The 22087-nt window shown below is 45.7% G+C and overlaps 1 protein-coding gene across 1 annotated transcript; it reads right to left on the bottom strand.

Moving 5' to 3' along the window:
* Nucleotides 1-11088: 11088 nt before the first annotated feature.
* On the bottom strand, nucleotides 11089-19741 carry AARSD1 (alanyl-tRNA synthetase domain containing 1). Its single transcript, XM_019435444.2, has 12 exons — nucleotides 19609-19741; nucleotides 19328-19459; nucleotides 17395-17554; nucleotides 16647-16704; nucleotides 16065-16221; nucleotides 15853-15969; nucleotides 15500-15630; nucleotides 14848-14914; nucleotides 14622-14713; nucleotides 14082-14136; nucleotides 12982-13076; nucleotides 11089-11327 (listed from the first exon to the last, which is right to left on the bottom strand). The coding sequence occupies exons 1-12, from the start codon at nucleotides 19645-19647 to the stop codon at nucleotides 11192-11194; spliced, it is 1239 nt and encodes a 412-aa protein (XP_019290989.2). The 5' UTR covers nucleotides 19648-19741; the 3' UTR covers nucleotides 11089-11191.
* Between the last annotated feature and the right edge of the window lie 2346 nt (nucleotides 19742-22087).

The following is a 22087-nucleotide window of genomic DNA, read 5'->3' as shown; positions in this document are numbered from 1 at the left end:
TTCCTTTTCCCTTTTTAGCGTCAAAATTGTGGCAGTTTGGTCAGTGGCTTCCATACACTTCCACCGTGACTGGTCTGCAATCCTTGTTTCACAGTCCCATTCTCAAGTCTCCTTGCTCCAGGAGCAGAATCATCCTCTGATGAGTCAGTTCCTTGTAGTGAGAGTCAGGAGTTAGCACAAGTGTCGCTGTTGATGGGCTACGGTCAGGGTCAGAACCAGAAAAACAAAAACAAAACGAATAAAACAAACCAACAAAAAGAGCCAGAAAAACACAGTTTTGTTAAAGGTCATGAGGTCACAGTGGTGTCTCCCATCAGGTGTACCTTTTTTCCCCCAATATAAAATCTTAACTTATCGTCGCCACAATACTTCTGCTTCACGTTTTAGTCCTTCACCAATAATGCCATCACATTGCCTTCTCCTGTATTACTCACATGCCCTGCCAGCCGCCATGATCGAGCCGCCTTTGTTGACTCTAATATCTGTTGATTTGGTCTCCTTGTTGCTGTGGACCAACCCGTCCTCGCTCCATAAACATCAGAAAACACAAACTTCCAAGTGTGCACGCACACATGCTGACCAGAGCCAGAATTCCTATGTGTATTGTTCCAGGCAGCCTTCTGACTAGGCACCCTTTAAGACAATGACTCTGGAGTCAAATCATAACTGAGAGAGCTTCAGGGAACGTTCAGTTTTTGTTGTTACGGTTTGGCTAAGCTGTCCCTTGGGAAGCTGGCATTTATTCTCACCAGATATTTCAATTTGATTTTTTAACATTCTTGTTTTTTCTTTTCTTTATTTCTTTTTTGTTTGTTTAATGTTTCTTTCTGAGAGAGACACACAGAGTGTGACTGGGGGAGGGGCCGAGAGAGAGGGAGACACAGAATCCGAAGCAGGCCCCAGGCTCCGAGCTGTCAGCACAGAGCCCGACGTGGGGCTCAAACTCACGTACAGTGAGCTCATGACCTGAGCCAAAGTCAGACGCTTCACCAATGAGCCACCCAGAGGCCCCCCAACTTTCTTGCTTTTTCTGATTTGAAAAGGATCACACAAAGGCATGATAAAGAAGACTGTTTCCTTTCAGAAGTGCTGGGAATCGCTGAAATGTATAAAGATGAAAATGACCATCACTCCAATCACTACCCAGAAATAACTCCTGCTAACATGCTGAAATAGGAAGTGTTGACTGTAAGGAAAGGAACCCACATGTACCGGAAAGAGCTGTAGAACCTCAGGCAAATATTTCATCTGAGATTTCTTACGGTTTCTCTAAAAGGTTCAAAAAAGGGAAGAAATATTAAGAGATATAGTTGGGCCACCCAGCTCTTTTTTTTTATCCCCGACCTTAAGAGTAGTAATGAAAAGTCTTCAATGATGGTATAATTCTGACTTAAAAGTATGCATTTATGGGGCGCCTGTCTGGCTCAGCTGGCATAGCAGGAGACTCTTGATCTCTGGGTTGTCAGTTCCAGCAATATGTTGGGTGCAGAGATTACTTAAAAATAAAATCTTCCGGGTGCCTGGTTGGCTCACTTTGTTAAGGGTCCGACTCTTGGTTTTGGCCCGGGTCACAATCTCATGAGTTGTGGGATAGAGCTCCGCGATGGGCCTCACAATGGTCTCCTCGCCTGACAACTGGGAACTTACTTGGGGTTCTCTCTCTCTCTCTCAAAATAAAGAAATAAACATTTAAAAATAATAAATAGACAGATAGATAGATAAATAAATAAATAAAAGAGTTATAATGAAAAGTCATCAATGATGGTGTAATTCTAAATTTTTTTAATTTTATTTATTTTATTTTTTTTTAATATTTATTTATTTTTGAGACAGAGAGAGACAGAGCATGAACAGGGGAGGGTCAGAGAGAGGGAGACACAGAATCTGAAACAGGCTCCAGGCTCTGAGCTGTCAGCACAGAGCCCGACGCGGGGCTAGAACTCACAGCCCTCACGGACCGTGAGATCATGACCTGAGCTGAAGTCGGCCGCTTAACCGACTGAGCCACCCAGGCGCCCCATTAATTTTATTTTTTTAGTTTACACCCAAATTAGCTAGCATATAGTGCAACAATTCTAAATTTTTTTAATGTTTATTCTAGAGAGAGAGAGAGACAGAGTGTGAGTGGAGGAAAGGCAGACAGAGGGAGACACAGAATCCAAAGCAGGCTCCAGGCTCCAAGCTGTCAGCACAGAGGCCAACGTGGGGCTCGAACCCATGAACTGCGAGATCATGACCTGGGCCGAAGTCAGACGCTTAACCGACTGAACCACCCGGGTGTCCCATAGTTTTACATTAGAATTATACCATCATTGCGGCACCTGGGTGGCTCAGTCAGGTAAGCGTCCGACTTCAGTTCAGGTCATGATCTCTCAGTTCATGGGTTCGAGCCCCACGTCGGACTCTGTGCTGACAGCTCAGAACATGGAGCCCGCTTCGCATTCTGTGTCTCCCTCTCTCTGCCCCTAACCCACTTGCATTCTGTCTCTGTCTCTCTCAAAAATAAATAAACATTTTTTTAAAAAGTATGTGTTTATGAGAAAATGTCATCCTTTACAGTCAAATGGTAGGATAAAAACTGTGGGGTCCAAAGGTCTCAGGCTTTCCCTAATTTTTTTCTCTTTTGTTTACCATACTTTGGGTTTTTATGAACACAATTAACTAATGAGAAACATTTCTTTCAAGGTAAACTTAGTCAACTGTCCCATAAAAATCAGAAGAAAGACTTCTCTGATCTCTAACTGGATAATCAAAACCTATTTTTTAATTAAAAAAAAAAGTTTAAGATCCACACCTACTTTTAGGTTCGTTTGCTGAGAGAAAAGACTAGAGGAATGCAGGGCTGTCAGCAGGTAAATAGACAGGGGGCTGTGCAGAGCTCCCCAGGCACCCACTCAACTACCGTTGCCTCCCCCCGCCACCCCCCCACCCCACCCCCAGACCGCCCCCCAGCAGCACCATAGCTGTAGCCGCCAGTGGGCACCACCCTCCAGCCCTGGTCTCTCTCTCCCTCACCCCCACATCCAGTGGGTCAGGAAATCCCTATGGCTCCACCTTCAAGTTTATCCAGAACCCATTTGTATTCTAGCCTTAGCCTCCTTCCAGACTCCCCTGCTTCCCACCAGGCCTCCTACAGTCTTCTTTCAACACAACAGTCCCAGTGTCCCAGTTTCTTTTAAAAAAGAAAGTCAGACCCCCGCCATTGGGCTTTCAACACTACGGGGGCTGGGGTGTCTCTCAGAGTAGGAGCTGCACTCCTCTCAGGAGACACACAGGCCCTTATCTCTCTGAGCCCCTCTCCTTCCACTCCCGCCCCTCCCCCGGCCATCCCAGCTCCTGCTCCCTGGAGCAGGCCACACATGCAGCAGACTCAGGGCTAGGCACCAGGGGCTCCCCCTGCCCACCCCTCGAGCTAGGCCCTCCAATACCTGCTTACCAGACGCCCTCACCTCTGTCAAGTCTTTGCCTGACTCTCATCTTCTCAACGAGGCCCTCATGACCACCCTATTTAAAACATCCTCTCTCCCTATGACCCTCTGCATTCCCAGTCCTCCTTCTCTCCTACCTTCTCTTTTGCTTTCCCGTGTTGATCAGATTTATGGTTTGTTGTGTGTCTGCATCACTAAAATATAAGCTGTACCAGGGCAGGAATTTTTCCGTTCACTGATGTGTTCCAGGCGCCTAGAATTGTGCCTGGCACATGGTAGGAACTTGGTAAAAAATCATTGAAATTGATCAGTTCTCATGCCATAGCAATGGGTAAATGATTTGAATTCGTCAGCTAAAAATACCCTACAGGGGCGCCTGGGTGGCTCAGTCGGTTGAGCATCTGACTCTCCATTTCGGCTCAGGTCATGACCTCGCGGTTTGGGAGTTCAAGCCCCGCATCCTCTGCACTGACAGTACAGAACCTTCTTGCGATTCTCTCTCTCCCTCTCTCTCTCCCCTCCCCTGCTTGTGCTCTTTCTCTCTCAAAATAAATAAATAAACTTAAAAAAATTGTTTTTTCATGTTTATTTTTGAGAGAGACAGAGCGCAAGCGGGGGAGGGGCAGAGAGAGAGAGGGAGACACAGAATCCAAAACAGGCTCCAGGCTCTAAGCTGTCAGCACAGAGCCTACCGCAGGGCTTGAACCCACAAACCGTGAGATTATGACCTGAGCTAAAGTCGGTGGCTTAACCGACTGAGCCACCCAGGCGCCCCAGAAACTTTAAAAAAAACACCCTATAAAACTATCTTTTACAAGGCAGCCAAAAAAAATAACAAAGCACATCATGGGGAATCGATTATGGCTGGCAACTATTATAAATCCAAAATGACTGTATGCATAATTAGAGTACCGGTCATCCCTCTGCCCTGCCACCCACGCCCTGAATTACCTGACCAAAGGCGGCCTGGCCTTGTCCGCATGGAAAACGCTCCTCCTTCCGCTTTGTCAGGTCTCAAGTTCATTTTAGAGTTAACAGCCTGCTTTATTTCAGATAGTGGCTTTCTTGAACAGTGCGTCTTTTTATTTTTTGCCAGTTTCTAATCAGCTCTTGGAGGATTTCAATGTTCGTTGTCTTGTGACCCAGCTGTTACTCGAAATTTCTGTACCTGAAGCTCTTGGTCAGTTTCAGCTTCTCACACCCTCGGTTTTCCTCTCTCTTGAATTCTTCTGCTTTGCTGGAGTTTCTCCAACATGTCAAAGCAACTCAAATGTTATTTGTTTGTTCCAGAAAGGGAGCACAGGCAGTAACCTTTCTGCGTCCTTCTCTGTCTGCCCGTGTCCCTCTTTGGTTCATGTCTAGAGTGTTGTCAAGTTTACATTCCAGGTGACTGCTGATGCCACAGAGGCCAGTCTTGGCCGCCACAACTTCCTTCATCGCTTGCTCAAGCTCCCTGTGCATCCCCCTCTCCCTGGCCCTCCCAGTGGCTGTGAAACTGGATAGAAACAGCTAAAGCCAGCTTTCTGAGATAGATGTTCTTTATGCTTGGAGGAAGTAGTGAGCAAATTCAGTGTGTGTCCATCCGATTATATTATGAACTCATCGGTATGTCTTGCCATCAAAGCCTACTGTGAAGAATTTTATAAAAACAAATCACCTACTGACTTGTCACTGGAGAACATCTAGGTTCTTATAAAGCAAGTTTGCCTAGAGCAAAAGATAAGTGAAATAGCCAGAAATATGGAGCATTGCTGCTTTCTATCAACGATCCAGAGGTAAAGGGGCTGTAGGAAGTCAAGAAGTGGGAAAAACTGATGCAGAGTTTCAGGAAAAGGGAGAAAAATTGAGAGACAACCTGGAGGTACCATTCAAGCCTCAGCTTAAAAGGAAATGAAAAAAGAGGGGCGCATGGGTGGCTCAGTCTGCTAAGCATCCAACTCTGGATTTCAGCTCAGGTCATGATCTCATGGTTCATGGGTTCAAGCCGCCCCCCCACTGCCCCGTCGAACTCCATGCTGATGGTGTGGAGCCTGCTTGGGATTCTCTCTGTTCCCCCTCCCCCTTTCCCTGCCCCTCCCATGTGCTCACTTGCTCTCTCAGTCTCAAAAATAAAATAATCTTTCATTTAAAAAAATGAAATGAAAAAAGAAAAGAAAAAGTCATCTGTTGTCTTGTAGCCGTTGATAGAATCGATACAAGGAATTCCGTGGGAGTCTTGGAAAATGGAAATAATGAATACCGTTTTCTGAATTAAGTTAGGACTCAGCACTATTCAAAATCTCTGGTCTTGGGGACGTACATGCATAAAATACCAAGCATTTATTTAATCATAGAAGGGTTAAAACTCTCAAAAACACAAACAACAAATCATTTCCGGAAGGTCACACCTCATCTCTTGATTCCTTGTTTGCATTTGGGGAAACGTCCGATAACCCCACATTCCATGGACAAGGTCTTCAGAGCAACAGGGGAACAAGATGATTAGAAACCCTCTTTCAGGGGGCACCTGGGTGACTCAGTTAAGCATCGACTTCGGCTCAGGTCATGATATCACGGTTTGTGGGTTTGAGCCCCGTGTCAGGCTCTGTGCTGACAGCTCAGAGCCTGGACCCTGCTTCGGATTCTGTGTCTCCCTCTCTATCTGCTCCTCCCCCACTCATGCTCTGTCTCTCCCTCTCAAAAATAAATAAACATTTAAAAAATTATTAAAAAAGAAAGAAAGAAAGAAAGAAAGAAAGAAAGAAAGAAAGAAAGAAAGAAACCCTCTTTCAGGCTGGCTGAACAAGGAGGAGTTCTTTAACCCTTTTTTTTTTCTTTCCTGGCAGAGTCCTGGGCAGCCACAGGCCCACAGCACCCTCTGCTGTTGAGTTGCAAAGGACGGTGCCTGGGTGTTAGGATGAAGACAGCTAACGGATTCTGGTCCTGGGCAAGAAGCAAATTACGAGAGCAGAAAAAATTCAAAATTAGTTTCCATGCAAAACCTCAGGATGAGTTCATCTTGCTGGTAACAGAGCAAAGGCTAAGCAAAATAAAACCGGGCAGCTGAACTTTTCCAGCGAGGCAGCTTTTCAGCCTTTTCCAAGCGGAGTGGAAAGCCCCAATTCACCCACACCAAGGCTCCAAAACAGGAAAAATACACCTTTTCTAGTGTCGTTTGCGAAGCGCATGTAACACTGTCTCCATAGAGATTGAGCCCAGAGTAACAGGGAGGGGGAGACCAACAGGCTTAGAATTGCATGTAGGGATTTAGGAGCTTATCTTCTGGACCCCAAAAGAATAACGACCTAGTTTTTCAGTTCTGGCACTATAATGTACGTGCAGGCCCTAACAGAGGTAAGATTAGAGGCTACGTGGCAACGTTATAATGAAAGGTTTTCACTTCTATTTGTAGATTGCTTAATTGATCCTTTTTCCTTGCCAAAGGCACCAGACAGCCTTCAGATCCTTAAATGCTCCCATCTTAAAATCATTTATTTAACCATGAGAGAGATACTAGTTTGTAAGCAAAAAGATATTCATCATATACATAAAGCTGTGTCTTTTAAAGTATATTCGTAGACTCAGAGAGGCCAAGCAGCATGGTGGTTAGGCAGGCTGCCGGTTCAAAATGCGCCCTGTCCTTTACTACCTGGGTGACCTCAGGCAAGCTCCTTACCTCTCTGCGTCTCTGTATCCTCACCTGTAAAATGGGGATGACAATAGGATCTATCTCCTGGAGTTGTTATGAGACTTGAGTGAGTTATTTACAAACTGCTTCGCACCGTGTCTGGCAGAACTAGGTAAGTACAGGTTTAATACCAATCAATAAGTAAACAATACCAAACAATAGAAAATAAAAAGTGCGTGGTGGCACTGAAGACTGCTTTTCAATACCTGTAATTGCAATCAACAGAGTTTTTTTTATCAAGCGAGCCTTCCCTGTGCTCATGAGGCCTTCAATGGTGATGTCTTTGTCACCCTCTTTCTGCTTAGGGTGCAACACAGGGTTTAGCTTCCGCTAGTGGGGAGAAAGGTGGCCTCTTGGGGTCAGAAAAAATGGCCCAGCAGTGATGGGGAGAGGTCCATTTGGATGCAGAAGGAAAACGAGCTTCATGTCTGTCTTATTTTTTGCCTCCTTATAACGGTCAGGTGAAAGGCATCCAAAATACAGAGGGCTCAGCAATGAATCCAGCAGCCTCTTCAAGACCCTGGTCACCTTCTGGGGCTAGGGGACAATTTGCAGCTCCAGAATTTCTTTTCAATTTATTTTTATTTTTTAGAAGTTAATTATTTATTTATTTATTTATTTATTTAGAGAGAGAGAGAGAGAGAGAGAGAGAACGCATATGTGAGCAGGGGAGAAGGGCAGAGGGAAAGGGAGAGAGAATCTTAGGCTCCCTGTTCAGTGTGCAGCCAGACATGGGATGGGGCTCAGTCATGACCTGAGCCGAAATCAGGAGTCTGACACTCAACCGACTGAGCCAGCACCAGAATTTCTATCAAGGGGCTCGACGATGGCCATCTGGTGGGAAGGGAAACCAGCAGAGTTGTCAAAACAAACTGGTTTTGTTTGCCTATTCAGCACACCGCTTTATTTGCGGTGCCATGGATGCTGGCGATCATGGGGGCCTACCTTCTCCCCGGGCCTCCCCTGTCACTGCCATGACCCTTCCCTGCTCCCCTCGCCCACATTACCCTGTTTTACTTTGCCCTGTTCTTTTCCTTGGTGACTTAACAGAGTGTATAATTTTACATTTATTTGCTCGTCTCTTTCCTGTCTGTCTCCTCCATGGCAGTAAATGCCGTAAGCACAGTGACCACATCTGTTATTTACCAGTGTGGCCCAGTTCTTACATCCAGTTTCCAGTTTCTGGCACACATTACCTTCTCAGTAAGTATCTGTGGAATACATGGACAAATGAATTCTGTGGTTGTTTATCATATGCACCAGTTAACAACAACAAAAACAAGTTAGATGACATGAAAGGAAAAGGGAGGGAACGTTCACAGAAGAAAATGTTGATTCCTCCCTTATTTCTGAAAACCTTGGCTTTGAGGTTGGTATCTGAGGACTAGCAGGGATATTGACCAGCAAGCCTTGATTGCAGGTTGCTTCTGCAGGGAGTTTATGAAAGGGCAAAAGAGAGAGAAGTCTGTCCTTACGAGAGCCTCTTTGCTCTGGACATGGGCCCCGCTCTTGTTCCCTAAAGTTTAGAGTCTGGCTCTCTGCCGGCGGTAGTCTGCACAGAAGGTGCAGACCTTTCTGGAAAAAGAGGGAAATTTCTCCGTCACTCTTTCCCGAATAGCCTTGGTTGCCCTCCACCTAAGGTGCTTTAGTCATAGTTTGGATCTAATTCAGGAAAGGAACCAGAGATGCAAGCTTTATGCAAAAGAGTTTTTCATTAGGGCCTGTAGAGCCGTCTGTTTTCCCTGTGAGGCCCAGGACTTTAAGTTCTTAAGGAAAAGACCTGGCATTCTAGCATAGCTTAGCTGACTCACTGGTTTCCACTCAGGACATGTAGGCACGCTGCCTTCTTAAATTCAGTCTGCCTCCTGCTCTCTGTCCATCTCTTATCTGACATCTTTTGTTTCCCATACTAACATCAGACCCAATACCTATACATGCACCTGCAGGCACACGGGAGACCCTCGCCTTGGTGCGAGCCACAGTATCAAATGTCTTCAGCAATTCATGGGCACTTAAGTCATAAAACTTAAGAGGAAGGAGCCCCTTCTCACGATTTCTATGCTGTAAAAGTGGGTTACAACAATGTTCCTGAATATATAATCTATGTGTGTGTGTGTACATTAAACTCTATCACATTTTGTGCGGATTAATAAAATACCTGTTGTTCTGCTTGTGCTCATTTAATGTTACTCTAATAAATGATTAAACTCATTCTGCTTCATTTTTGGGTGAACCTCACAAATGACAATCGACCCTGTATTTTTCATATTTCAGGAAGTCCCTTCTTTCTTAGGTGCTGTGTTCACATCCCTATTTTGAAGTCAAGAAACTAAAGCTCAGGGAAGAGTCTCAGCAGGGAGACCATCCTGGTTTGCGACTGTGGTTCTAGTGTCATGTGTGGAGCACCCCCTTCACCCTTTGAGGTATCTGAGTTTGGGTAATAAATGATATGGTTATCCTAGGTCTTTGTGAGCAGAACGCACATGAGCGATGGCAATCAAGGGTGGCCTCCAGTCCACTGCTCTCGTATCACACCCTGATGAAGCAGAAACAGAGGACAAAGGGAGATCTCACACACACATGAGAAAATAAATTCCAGTGGGTCTCTGTTGGGGCACCTGGGTGCTTAGTCAGTTAAGTGTCCGACTTTGGCTCAGGTCATGATCTCGAATTCTGCGGATTCAAGCCCTGTGTAGGTCTCTGTGCTGACAGCTCAGAGCCTGGAGCCTGCTTTGGATTCTGTCTCCCTCTCTGTGTTCTTCCCTCACTTGCACTCTCTCCCTCAAAAATAAAAAATATTAAAAAAAAAAAAATGGGTCTCTGGGGCGCCTGGGTGGCTCAGTCGGTTGAGTGTCTGACTTTGGCTCAGGTCATGATCCTACAGCTCGTGGGTTTGAGCCCCCCATCGTCAGGCTCTGTGCTGACAGCTCGGAGCCTGGAGCCTGCTTCAGATTCTGTGTCTCCCTCTCTCTCTGCCCCTCCCCTGCTCACACTGTGTCCCTCTCCTTCAAAAATAAACAAACATTAAGTTTAAAAATAAATAAAATAATCACTTTCTTTTTTTCTGGTTTTACCACCCATGGGTGCACAAAGCCAGGACTTCTACTCGGGTCTATGAAACTCCAATGTCTTTGTTCTTAACTTCGAGATACTTCCTCTTGTCCTAACAGTTGCTGAAAGATTGGTTTAAATCCTCCACCAAGCATGGATTTGTTTCTTCTTTTAGCTGTCAACTTCTGCTTTACATATTTTGAGGCTGTTATTAGATGCAAATTTAGAATACTTTGTCTTCCTTTTATCATTACGTATGCCTCTTGATCTCTAACAGTGATTCTGAAAGTCTCAATAATATGACACCAGGGGTGCCTGGATGGCTCAGTCAGTTAAGTGTCTGACTCTTGATTTCAGCTCAGGTCCTGATCTCACAGTTAGTGGGATTGAGCCCCACGACGGGCTTTGTGCTGACAGTGAGGAACCTGCTTGGGATCTCTCTCAAAATCCATAAACATTAAAATAATAATGTGACACAAGCTCTCTTTGGGTTAGTCTTCCGGGATACCTTTTTCCATCTCTTTTCTGTCTCAGTAACACACTTAGAGCATCTTTCTACTATATTTGTGTGGCCTCTTGACCTATTTGCAAAGTCATTGATACTTTTTAGTTCTAAAACACTAGAAATAAGGGAACACTTATTTCTAAACACTTATTTCTAAAACACTAGGAAAATAAGGGGAAAAAAAAGAAAACGAGATATGATTGAATCTAAGCCCGAGGTTGAACCTCCAGACTGACTCGCCCTCCCCTAGACAGTCACATTTCCACAGGAAGAAAGGTTGCAGCTGCTCTTTAGAGAAATTAGTACACTTCCTCAACATAATGCTCCCTTGTGGAGGTTATGACTAACAGGGGCCAAATTAGAAAGCTGTTTATTCACAGATACTCATCGTATAAACACACCAGAGAATACTGAATAAATCAGTCATATGCATGTGGTACCATAACCATTTCAAGTCAAGCTATTTTATTGTCCAAGAGACTCTGTGGTCACAGGAGGCCCGTTCTCAACAGCAGGAGCCCCAGGGAAGTGTCCAGATCCTCACTCCTCAGCACTCTGAGTGCTGATGTAGTCCTGGAGAAGCGCCTGCACCTCTGCCCGCCGGCTCATCTTGGTGGCCTTGCCCTGGAAGCGGCCTTTCTTCCCGGCTCCTTTGCCTTCCAGGACCTCAGCCACCCTAGGGAGCAGAGAGACATTCAGGTAGGAAGTCTTCAAGGGAAAGGCCACAGAAAAACCAAGGGCAGCTCAGAGTCCTTCCCCACAGCCAGAGCCGAGGGGAAAGAAAGATGGCTTCTAGAAACCCTTCTTAAAAATACTTGCACATATGCAGAGATATATGGACCATGTTTATTGTAAGAGTGAAGAACTTGGGGAACAAAAAATGAACTAGTATTTGTTGTTCTACATATTTTTTTAAAAAAGCGTGAATAACTGGATACAACAGAAGAGTCTAGAAATGGGAGGCTAGATAAATTATGGCAACACTCCTGGGAGTGTCCACTAGGGGTAAGGAGCTGCGGACACAAAAGCCTGTGGGGAGCAGCAGTGAAGCAAGCTGGGGGGGGGGGGGGGGGGTGAGTGAGAAGGGAGGGGAATGTGGACAGAGGGACAAGCCTGTCCTGTCTGAAGCAGGCAGTCACCACCCAGTTCCTCACAGCTATTGTCATGTGGGCCCAGTGTTGCCAGAGCATGCCTTTCTTTTCCTTTTTTGAGAAATGCTAGAACTCCACATTTTTATGTATAAATCTCCTAGTTTTAAAATGTAACAACTAACTTTGAAATTTTAAAATCAGGGTGCCTGAGTGGCTCAGTCGGTTAAGCGTCTGACTCTTGATCTCAGCTCAGGTCTGGACCTCAGGGTCCCGAGCTCCTGGCCTGTGCTGGGCTCCATGCTGAGCATGGAGCCTACTTAAAAAAAATAAAATAAAAAATTTAAAATAGTAAACAGCCCAAACTAATCTGTAGGCCACATCTGGCTGCCTGTCAGGAACCTCCACTTTAATTTCTTATGTTTTCCTTTGAAAACTCACCAGAGCCAATCAGGACTTTGAAAACCCTAAACACCAGAAAGAACAGGGGACACTACACTCTGTATCTAATTTAAAGTGAGAAAATATAGGGGCACCTGGGTGGCTCAGTTGGTTAAGTGTCCTAGACTCTTGATTTTGGCTAAGGTCATGATCTCACAGTTGGTGAGATCGAGCCCCAAGTCGGGCTCTGCACTCACTGCACAGAGCCTGCTTGGGATTCTCTCTCTCCCTCTCCCTGCCCCTCCCCCGCTCAAGTGCGCATGCTTGCTCTCTCTGAAAATAAGTAATGTGTTTTTTTTAAACATTAAAAAATAAAGTAAGAAAATATAAGCAATGAGGGTAAAGAAATTCAACAAAGTCCTAATTTTCCCATGACAATTACATCAATGCTGATTTTTACTTAGTCTTAAAATCCTAATCTCTTCTCCAGAATAGTTGGTCTGTGTCTCTGCTTTGCTGGTGCCTTAGTCACCTGTTTTATTGGCCTAGTGATAATACAGCACCTGAATTCGTGCGTCATTTATGTTATCTCAATTTCTAAAAGAAAAAACAGAAAAGCATAGGAGATTTGGAGCAAAAAAGACCTAGGTTTGAGTCTCAGTTCTACCAACTGTGAGATCTCAGGCACATGATATGTAGTCCCTCGTCTGTAAAATTAGGAATGACTGCGGTGATAATTGTTCCTGCTCAGCCCACCTCATATGCCTGTGATGTGAATCAAAATGAGATCACAGATGTGGTGGCCCTCTTTGTGGGTCAAGGGCTCTACTAGCAGGTTAGTGCAGATAGTCCACAGATTACCTGGGGCCCAGGGTTTCCACGGCTTCAGCTGGCCCTGCCAGTAAGAAGAGCCCAGCACCTTTCTCATCACCCACAGTTAAGAACAGGAGGGTCTCCTAGGAGGTAAGATAAAGAGAAGTCCTGATACTTGAGAAGTAGGGTCAATCCCCCTAAATGCTGCCCTCTCCTCACTCTCAAGATCAGACTTTTGCCCTTAAACCATGAGTGATGTTCCTGATGAGAGATAATGCAGCCCCTATGCTCTGGCCCACCAGGGCCAAGAAACTTTTTTGAGAATGACTATAGGAACTTAGGTTAAACATTAAGAAGAAGGCAGAAGGCTGCTGACCATGGCCAGGCACTAAATGCCTTTTGTGACCTGACTCCCATCGACTTTTGCAGCCTGCCCACCGCTTTCCCTCACACAGCCTGCGCCTGCCACTGCCTAAAGCTGCCTGTCTCCCTCTGCCTGGCTACCTTTGCTTCCTCATCTGATGACCACTAGCAGTTCTGCAGGCCACTCCCCTGGGGGCTCCCCACTCTTTCAGGTAACATGTTGTTCCACTTCCAGCATTCACCGCCCGAAATTAGAAATGTCACCATACGGTACATTTGCCTCCCACACTGGAGAGTGAGCTCCTTGAGAATCAGTATGCTTTACACAGGACTATAAAAAGAGACATGTACACTGTTTGGCCCGGGGCAGGTACCCCAAAGAGTGTTTTTTGGAGTAAATGCAAAAGAGAGACCTGGAAATCATGAAGTTGCAGACTACCAGGATGGCACCAGAAGCCAGAGGAGAAGGAAAATGGAAAGGATGGCCTTCAAAGGGCCTAGCCAGCCCCATCACTTCTAAAACCAGGCCCTTGGCACATATAAATGTGGGTGGCTTGGAAGAGTTTCGGCTCTGATAAAAGGAACTCAGAAGCTGGTAAATATTGCAGCCCCAGAGAGGTCACTATCACAGATCTCACAGCTACTGCTAAAAAAAAAAAAAACCAGTACTGAATGAATTTCAATTCCCTACTCTTCATGCATTCACGGGAGGGACTTCAGCTAAACTAATGCCCCTCACTTAGGTCTCTACCCAGGAGAGATCAAGAATCTCATGCTCCTCTTACCTCTGACCCAATCTCATTGGCAATGATATTCATGAACTCAGAATCCCCCTCCTTCCTACAACAAAGGACACAGACGTCAGATCCAGCTTGGAGCAGGAGATGGGAAACTGCAGGAAGCCCCTCTCCTCCTCATAAGGCTGGCCTTGTGGCAGGCTGTCTGTGCGAAGCCCCAGACTCTCTCAGCAAAGACAGAGAGTGCTGGCTGAGAGCCAGCAACATGTCCTTCTCGGCAGTTTATAGCATGCTTTGTATTTATTTCTGCCTCCCTTCAACAAGATCGGTCAGGTAAGGAGACATCTGTTAGATGGTGAAGGAGGTGAGGGAAGGTGGTAATGAAAGTTACAGTGTTACTATGAAGATGCTCTTATAGAACCCAGGAAATCTGGAAGGTAACACATCCCCTCAGGTCTGCTCAGCCTTGAGAAAGCAGTGAGTGACCCACCCCCTCCCACTCTCCCCTGGTGCAGTGCCTCCCACTAGGCACTGCACCAGGGGAGAGGCTGAGCCCCAAGCCCAGCAGCCCCGTACCCTGTGTCTCACCTATGTAACGTGACCACACCTCCCCAGTCCGGGCTGTTCCGCAGGCTGTGGGCAATGTGCACGGCCAGGTCTCTGAGTAGATTCAGGTTGTTCTGCAACAGATGCCGGAACTCAACAGACAGAAGGAGTAACAGGGGAGCTCACCATCTTCGCCCCACTTCATTCCCCCTCACTCCGGCTCTGATGAACTGGTTAGGACCTCTCCAACCTCGATGGAATAAATCACCTTCTGCAAGAGCTTGGAAGAGTTCTGTAGCTTCTTCACTGCTTCCACGTGATCCTCTGCTCCACACCTGCAAGAGAAAGGTGTGTGGTCACCTGCCCGGCTTCCCAAACTGCTTTTGGGATGAGGTGTATATCCATGATGCCCTTCTTTCTTAAAAAAAAAAAAAAATTTTTTTAACGTTTATTTATTTTTGAGAGAGAGACAGAGACAGAGAATGTGAGCAGGGGAGGGGCAGACAGAAAGGGAGACACAGAATCTGAAGCAGGCTCCAAGCTCTGAGCTGTCAGCACAGAGCCTGACGCGGGGCTCGAACTCACAGTCCATGAGATCATGACCTGAGCTGACGTCGGACACCTAACCGACTGAGCCACCCAGGTGCCCCACCATGATGCCCTTCTTGATAGTCTCCCTCCAGATGGGGACCTGGGGACCTTCCAAGGAGGCTGCCTAAGCAACTGACGAGGAAGATATAAAGGAATAAACCATTTTACATGGGTCTGACTTGCCATCCAAAGTGCTTCATCACTTATGATTGCATCTTACCCCCCACCCCGTCCGCCCCGAGATAAAGAGAGAACTGTCTACCCCACAGGTAGGAGAGCTGAACTTGGGGTGGCCAGGACCTGAGACATGGGGGCAGCAGGGGGCATACTTAAGCAGCGTGGTCAGTGCTTTTTCAGTTCCGTGGCTTCTCTCCATCCACTTCAGCACCCGGTTCCCAGCCAGAAATGCCAGGTTGGTTTTGTTCTTTTTCCCCTTCTCGGTGCCCAGAATTTTAATGACCTACATGAGGCAAGGGAGTAACACAAGCACAGGTATAAACTGAAGTGGGTGCCAGAGCCGAGGGAGGAGATCCCTAGACCTGTGCCCCAGCTGGGAAGCACTGAAGGAGTGACTTCAGCCGGGCCTCCTCAGCTGTCCCCCTCGATCACGCTCAGCCCTCTCGTGATCCCCACTTCCCTAACACCCTCTCTCCCAACCACTCAAGAGCCCTTCTTTACCCACCTGAAGGTCACTGAGATTGCTCACATGGGTCCCACAGCACATGTTGGAATCAATGCTCTCGATGGTAACAACTCGAACGGGCCCAGCATGATCGTCGGGCAAACCCCGGCCCCTCACCTAGAACACAGCAGAGGGAGAAGGGCTGTCTGAATTTTGATGACGGGCCCTTGGAGGGCCATTCTACAGACGCTGCCGCACTGGCTCTCTCTCACCTGCTCCACCTCAGGGTCATCCAGGCTCAGCTCTCGCACATTCACAGGCAGGCGGTCTCTGATTTTTTCATTGACGCTCTGCTCAATGGCAGCCACCTGCTCTGCAGTCACAGAGGGGCTGTCCAGCTCAATCACACTCCGGAGCCGCCCTAACTCCCTGCCAGAAGAAGTGCAGCAGTCACAGGATGCTGATGATGACAGTAAGAATATAACAAAGTCTACAAAGAATGTTCACATAAATTCTCTTATTTAATCCTCACAAAAACCCTCCAAGGTAGAGACTGCCAGTCATTTCCTTTTTTATGGGTGAGGAGTAGGAAGGAATGTGATCAAGATCATGCAGCCAGAATTCACCCTCTGGCTCTCTGGGCTCCAAACTCCATGTTCTTTCCTTCTCACATCCTCATGCTTCCCCTGAGACACACAAGGTCACCCACCACCCCCACCCTAAGGGGAACAGGAGAACACAGCAGATTTTGAACCCTATCCTTTCTTTTATCCTCCTACCCCGACCCATTACTGGGAGAGGAGCTGGCAGTCTGGGACCTGCGACCTATGGTTAGTCTTAGGTCCCCTGCTCACCAGGATGTGGTCTTCAACCCAAACAGATGGTCAGCAACTGCTGTGATGAGATGCTGCCCTGAGCGGAGAGAGCAAGAGACAGGGTAGAATGAGAAGTGCAGCCAGCCACATGCTCCCTGATATCATCACAGAGATTCTCCCCGTGGAAGACCTGCCGGGTACTGGCTAATAATACTCTTATCAGATATTTTACTGAAAATCCTCACGAGAACCCTACAAAAAGCTTTACGATGCCGTTTCACAAATGACCTCTATCAGGCGTCTGGGGGAAAGACAATGAGAGCTGGGACCAGGATGACTGTGCTAACAGTGGAAGGAAGTGGAGAGATGTTCAGAAGATAAACTGCCAGGACTCAGTGGTTGGCTCTCCCCAAAGAGGTGTCTGCACTGACTTTCAGGATTTGAGCAACCAGGTGGATGTTCACGAACACCTGGTCTGGGGGAGGAAATGCCTATTTAAGTCCATTTTGAACACGTTGAATTTAAAGAGCCTAGGAGATATCCAGGTAAAGCCAAAAAGTGGGAGGTTGGTAAAACTCAAATCCAGAGGTTATTCTAATACTTTTACTTTAATTGTTCACATTGTTATAACATTTATCACCTACTGTCTGAAACGGAGCTGATTCTGATTACGTCTGTCCTTTCCAAAAGGTTAACCCCCAGAGAACCCAAAGACGTCCCAATCATTATGGCATTCCCATCCATGGCAACAGCCCCTCCTGCAGATCCCCCAGGCCGCCCCGCCTACCTGAATGCTGCTGCATGTGGTCAAACCTTCGCTCCCAGTCCACCCGGACCTGGACCTCAGTCCCTGGGGCCAGGGCTGTCTGTGTGAAATGATCAGCCTGAGCCCCGCGGCGGGTCACTCGCAACACAGAGATGTCATTGATCGTACCGTGGTCATCAGGCTGGGGAAAGAAGTAAAACTAATCAGCGGTGGGAGACAGAGCTCACCTTAACTCCTGGATACAAAGACCCTCTAGGGAACGTATGTAAGAAACACACCCAGAATCTGAGATTCCCTAAGGGACAAGAAGCACTGTCCAGTGAGGTGGTCCACTTTGTTCTGTGAGGGGATTCTATTCTCTTCACTCTGAACACCCATATATTTTGTTCTTGAGAACAAAACAGCAGACTTAAAACAGAGATTATAACTACAAAAAACAAAGATTTTAGTAAAACCCAAAGAAACGTAATCGTCACTCTCACTGCCTTTAGATTCTTATCTTCCAAGAGTTTCTAAAATGGTTTGATTTTCCTTCCATCCTCCGCACTACTACTAGAATTAGATACAAAAATATTCACTCATTTTAAGGACGCCTGGCTGGCTCAGTCAGTGGAGCATGCGACTCTTGATCTCCAGGTCATGAGTTCGAGCTCCATGTTGGGTGTAGAGATTACTTTAAAAAAAATAAAGAACAAAAACATTCATTCGCTTAAAAAAATATCTAGTGCCACCTGCTTACAAGATCTGGCCATGACCCCAGAATACAATATAAACAAGACAAAGCCCCTCATGGATCTTAAGCGTCTGGAAAAAAAATACACACACACAGGTCACTGCAATATGATCTACAACACGCTATAATGTAAAAAAGTACACTGTTCTAGAGGAGTTCACAGGAAAAAGACCTAATAGTCTCAAGGAATTAGGGAAGAAACGTATACAATGAGTCTTTCTATAGTTGCCTGAGGTTACAGGTTTTCCATCAGCAGAAAACCCCTGTAATAATGACGCTGATATGAAATTGGAACTTTCTCGCTATCAAGTTTACTGACCATGTTCTCTCGTTTCACTTCTTTGCCTAAGTACTTCATGGTTCACCACAGCTTCTTGAATGAAGTCCACACACCTTAACACATCCTTCAAGTTCCTCTGAACTGACCTTTCCAAGGTCACCTCCAGCCTGTCATCAACACACACCATAGGCTCCAACTATATTAGACTACTTGCCTTTAACTAGACCTGTCGGATTCCTTCAGCCTTCCCTGCCTTTGTCTGTGCTATTATCCCTGCTGGAAAAAGCCTCTCCCATAACGCCCACCTTTTTGCTGTTATTACCCTCCTTTCTCCAGTTCATGTTGGACCTTGTCCCTATCCCATCACAGCACAAATAAGCCTGTCCTCTGTTGTGCTCCCTCAGGGGGAGCGTTTCCAGTCCCTGTCAAACACCCTAAGCTAATTCCTAATTCCTTTGCACTTGTTTTCTCGCTGCCTGGAATACTTGCTCCTTTCCCCCAAACACCATTAGGTAACTGCAATGGTTTACCCACTCCCTTCACTTAGGTCTGTACTGAAATAACTTCCCCCCTACTTAGGAGAACATCCCATGACTGTCTTTCCCTCAAGCTTTAATTTTCTTTAGAGCACTTACCAAACCAAGCACTCTATTTTATCTATTCACCATTTTGTCTGTCTTCTCCGATAAATATTCTCTGTATGTAGAGATACTGTCTTGTTCACCCCTTATCCTCAGAACCTGGAGTAAGTACCCAGGATATGTTATGGCCCAGTAAGTATGCGTTGGTAAGTATCTGTTGAATGAACAAACGAGCCGAATTGAACTAACTTCCATCTGTATTCATCACGGCTGGGGCAGAGGGGCAAGAGGGCATTTCCTGAGCAGAAAGGAATGAGGGGCTTCCTGGGAGCGGGTCGGGGTGAGGCGCGGGCCTGGTACCTGTCCCCCGCCCTCGGGGAAAAGCAGCGTGTCTTCCAGCACCACTTGGAAGCCACTCAGCACTTCCTTCTTGCCGTTGCTTCCTTCGGTCTGTAGCTCCGCGGGACGGCAGGAGACCACGGTGGTGGTGAACTGCACAGAGAGGGACACAGAATAAGGCGGACCCCAGCCCTCAAGACACCGGGACTGAGTCTCTCCCCGCAGCCCCTGCACGCGGCTCCATCTTCCCGCACCGCCCCATCCGCCCGGCAGCTGCAGGTGCCTCGCCCAGCCGGCCGCACCTCGCGGGCATAGCTGTCCCGCTGACACCGGAACGCCATCGCCGCTGTCTCCCGGGACGCGGAGAGACGCGGGAACCCTCGCACACTGGACGGCCCGCGGGCGGACGGAGAGCCGTGCGGGACAATCTTCAGAGAGCGCGTCTCCGCGCAGAAGCACGAGGACAAGGGACGGGGTGTGGCTTGGACAAATTTACCGAAAACGCGATTTGTAGACGTTCCGGGGCGCCTAGCACCTGTTTGAAGACTTTGGCAAGGACCTGAAAACAAAATAAAACTGCGCTCGGCCGGGATTTGTCAAGGCACTTAGGTCAGCCTCCCGCAGTCTCAGCTGGGGAAAGAGGAGGTTGGGGCGGGGGGTTACGGACATGGATCCAGGGCACTGCTGCTCAATAGAAATTAGTGCAAGCCATATACGCTAATGTTTCATTGAAACCAACAGATCCAGAATATTATGTCATTTAATAAGTGTAAAATTAAGTGAGATTTTTTTTTTCTGCACAAAATTTTCAAAAGCTGATGTGTATTTATGCTTATAGCACATCTCAGCTTGCACTAGCCACATCTCGGTACTCAATAATCACATGCACTCAATAACCACATGTGACTAGTGTTACCTAACTGGACAGTGTAGAAAAGAAAGGCTAACAGAAATTAACAAACTGTAATCAGCGCCTTAAAACGTTAAACAGATTAAATGTTAGAATTAACTTCCTGCTTTCTTAAATCAAATAATAAAAAGCTTGAAGACGCCAGGTGTATCAGAATTTAGGATTTTTTCAGATTTTAGGCAGTAATGCAGAGCATACCCACCATGTGTTTTGTATGTGAATGTATGTATGTGTTTATGAACCCCATGTGTTCCATTTGGAATTCTGGAGCAACATCATGTCATCCAAAGCATTACTATTTATGCTGAGAAATAAATGCACTAAATAGAATAAACGAATACTATAAATAGCTTCACATCATTTTAGGGCAGGTTTTGCTGTCAAATGAGTTTTGCTGTCAATTTTTTTAAGTGGGTTTTCAGATTTTTTCTCGGTTTTCAGAATTGTGGATAAGGGAGGGACATATGCTATACAAGTTCAAGTCCCAACTCTGCCACGTATTGTTACCCGTTCAATCACCTATAAAGAAAACCTAATTATAAAGTTGATATGAGGTTCAAAATTTTTATTAAGATAATATATAAAGACTTAGTAAATTGTACAGCATGATACAAGTACAACTTTGTATTACCAGACTTTTTAAAAAGCTTAAGAAGTAATGTCAATAGCAAAATGGGCAAAAGGTATGGACAGAGCACCTTAAAAGAAATACCAATCACTAATAAAAATAAACAACGAACAATCTTATAATTAAAAGTAAATTAAGTCGAGTACAATTTTTTATCTTTGTGAGTATCTAAAAGGTTTTGAAGAATGGGCCACTCTGTTGGTGGGAGCAGGAATGGGTCCAGTTTAGCTAAGAGCAACTTGGGCAACAGCTATCAAAACGTTTAAATGTATCTACTACTCTTTGACCTAGCAATTCCACTTCTAGGAATTTACCCTACAGATATTCTTGCCAAACATATAAAGATCTATTTTTGAATCCTTGTTGCAGCATTGTTTGAAAACTGAAAAAGACTAACAACAACCTAAATGTCCCTCAGTGAGGAATCGGTTACATTGTGGAAAGTATATTTAGCTGAATACCATGTAGCCATGAAAAAGAGATCTATATACACCAACTTGGAAACAGCCCCAATATATATTAAGTTTAAACAAGCAGGGTTTAAATGTACATAGTATGATTTCAAATGTGTACACACACTGCATTTGCTTATAGGTCTATTAAGTTTACAAAAATTTTTTATATTTTATTTATTTTTGAGAGAGAGAGAGAGAGAGAGAGAGAGAGACAGAGCACAAGTGGGGGAGGGGCAGAGAGAGAGGGAGACGCAGAATCCAAAGCAGGCTCCAGGCTCTGAGCTGTCGGCACAGAGCCCGATGTGGGGCTCGAACCCAGGAACCGTGAGATCGTGACCTGAGCGGAAGTCAGTTGCTTAACCAACTGAGCCACCCAGGCGCCCCAAGATTTAATATATATTATCCTATATGTAAGTAACTGTATGTTTGTTTCATATGTATTGTTTTATATATCAGCTAACTATATAATACAATATGATTACATAAGCTACAAGTATTAATGCAAGTTATGTGTACAGTGTATATACATATATAGATATATCAATTTATCAGAGAAACTATTAACAGTAGTTACCTCTCTTAAAGGAGTACAAATTCAACTTTAAATTTTATACCCTTCTATACTATTTTAATTTTTAAACTGTATCTATATATGATTGACATAAACTTTTGAAGTTTAATTTTTTAAACAAATCTCAGTACTTTACCATGAGTTCAAGGGCAAAGAGTGGGTACGGCATTTTGTCTAAGTCACAGTTTAAGTACACATTAGGCACTCAAAAAAATGT

The sequence above is a fragment of the Panthera pardus genome, unplaced genomic scaffold (assembly GCF_024362965.1).
Source record: "Panthera pardus isolate Hobbes unplaced genomic scaffold, ASM2436296v1 HiC_scaffold_3, whole genome shotgun sequence".
NCBI lineage: Eukaryota > Metazoa > Chordata > Mammalia > Carnivora > Felidae > Panthera > Panthera pardus.
The sequence above is the reverse complement of the archived record's forward strand: the minus strand, read 5'-3'. Positions and strand labels throughout refer to the sequence as shown.

Coding starts and splice junctions, on each gene's coding strand:
- AARSD1 (XM_019435444.2), bottom strand. CDS start 19,647: ATGGCGTTCCGGTGTCAGCGGGACAGCTATGCCCGCGAG. Junction 15,970..16,064: donor ATGACCCTGAGGTGGAGCAG/GTGAGAGAGAGC, acceptor GCTGTGTTCTAG/GTGAGGGGCCGGGGTTTGCC. Junction 15,631..15,852: donor GCAATCTCAGTGACCTTCAG/GTGGGTAAAGAA, acceptor TGCCTCATGTAG/GTCATTAAAATTCTGGGCAC.